We start from the raw sequence: 1,452 nt of genomic DNA on the forward strand, positions 1-1,452 counted from the left end.
GAATGGATTTTTTCAAAGTAAAAAAATTTAAAGACTTATGTAGGAAAAAGTTTCTGATTTCATCATAAAAGTTAGAATAAAACTATATCAATTGCCAGGAACAGACCTGTCAGAAAGGTACTAAATATAGTAGCTTATCCTGATACAATGACTTTATGGGTAATTCTTGAAGATTGGTAAAGAATTTAAGCATCTAGGTCAAGGAAACTGACATGTCTTGCATTTTTCTCTAATGTTTAACTCTTTATTATGCACCTTATTTAATTATTCATAAATTATTTTAATACCACATAATTTGATAAGCCACCAATTTGTTATAGTGAAGTATACAACTTATACTTACAAGCATATGCATATAAATATTTCCAGGCTGTCATAATATAAATAGCATATATATATATATATATATATATATATATATATATATATATACACATACACATATATGTGTGTGTATGCTATTTAACTGATCAAGATATTTAAAATAAATGCTTAAGAAAATATTTTCATCTTCTTTCATATACTCTTTTTTGGTACTTAATGAAAATTCCTTAATTTCTCATATCAATCACATGAATGCATATTTATACTTAAGAAAAATTAACAAGGCAGTAAAAAAAATCCACACACATAAAATCTATAAATTTGCAGAATAGTTTATTAAAAGTTGTTCCTGCTTGACAATGGATACCCAGCCTTCTCACAAGATTCAGAAAAACTTGAAGATTTACTTGAAATATGACAAATTAAAAAAACATTGATGAAAGTCACTATGTAGTTTTCATGGCAATTGGCTTGGAAAAATGTAGTTGTACTATAAACTAAATCATTGTTTTAGCACTTAGTAAAGCAAGCATTTCCGAATGTAGACAAAGTATTTATCATATTTTTTCCTAAGCAGAACATCCATATTGATTAAAACTATCCAAGATTAAACATTGCCTAGCATGATTAAGAGAAACACAAGTAACCAGACACATAAGAACATGTAAAGAAAAAGAAAGAAAGATAAGTTTTATACAGGGAATGAGAAGTAGGAAAATCCTCTAATTTGTTAACTATTTTATTTAATGTCTACAAGCATTCACTTTGACATAAAAATATTCCTGAATAGGTTACCTAATGCCCCCTTTACATCCTTATTCCTCAAGGTATAGATGAAGGGGTTCAGTGTAGGAGTTACTACTCCATAGAAGAGAGCCATGAACTTAGGTTGGTCTTTTGTAATAGAGGAGGGAGGTTGAAGATACATGCTAATGGCTGGACCATAGAACAAGAGAACTACAATGAGATGAGAGGAACATGTCCCAAAGGCCTTTTTCCTTCCCTCTGAAGATTTGATTTTAAAGACAGCATGTCCAATACTAGCATAGGAGGCAAGAATTAAACACAGAGGAACAGCTAAAAGAAAAATGCATACTACAGACAGAGCAAGCTCATTAGTCTCTTTTT

At 29.8% G+C, this 1,452-nt stretch overlaps 1 protein-coding gene across 1 annotated transcript in view; it reads right to left on the bottom strand.

Moving 5' to 3' along the window:
- Positions 1-1,084: 1,084 nt before the first annotated feature.
- The window catches only part of LOC114636942 (olfactory receptor 2B11-like), a 681-nt gene continuing 313 nt past the window's right edge, over positions 1,085-1,452 (bottom strand). The window contains exon 1 of the mRNA XM_028785037.1: positions 1,085-1,452. This exon is cut by the window's right edge and continues 313 nt beyond it. Coding sequence (XP_028640870.1) covers positions 1,085-1,452 — 368 coding nt within the window.

Source organism: Grammomys surdaster, unplaced genomic scaffold, assembly GCF_004785775.1.
Source record: "Grammomys surdaster isolate TR1022 unplaced genomic scaffold, NIH_TR_1.0 125079, whole genome shotgun sequence".
NCBI lineage: Eukaryota > Metazoa > Chordata > Mammalia > Rodentia > Muridae > Grammomys > Grammomys surdaster.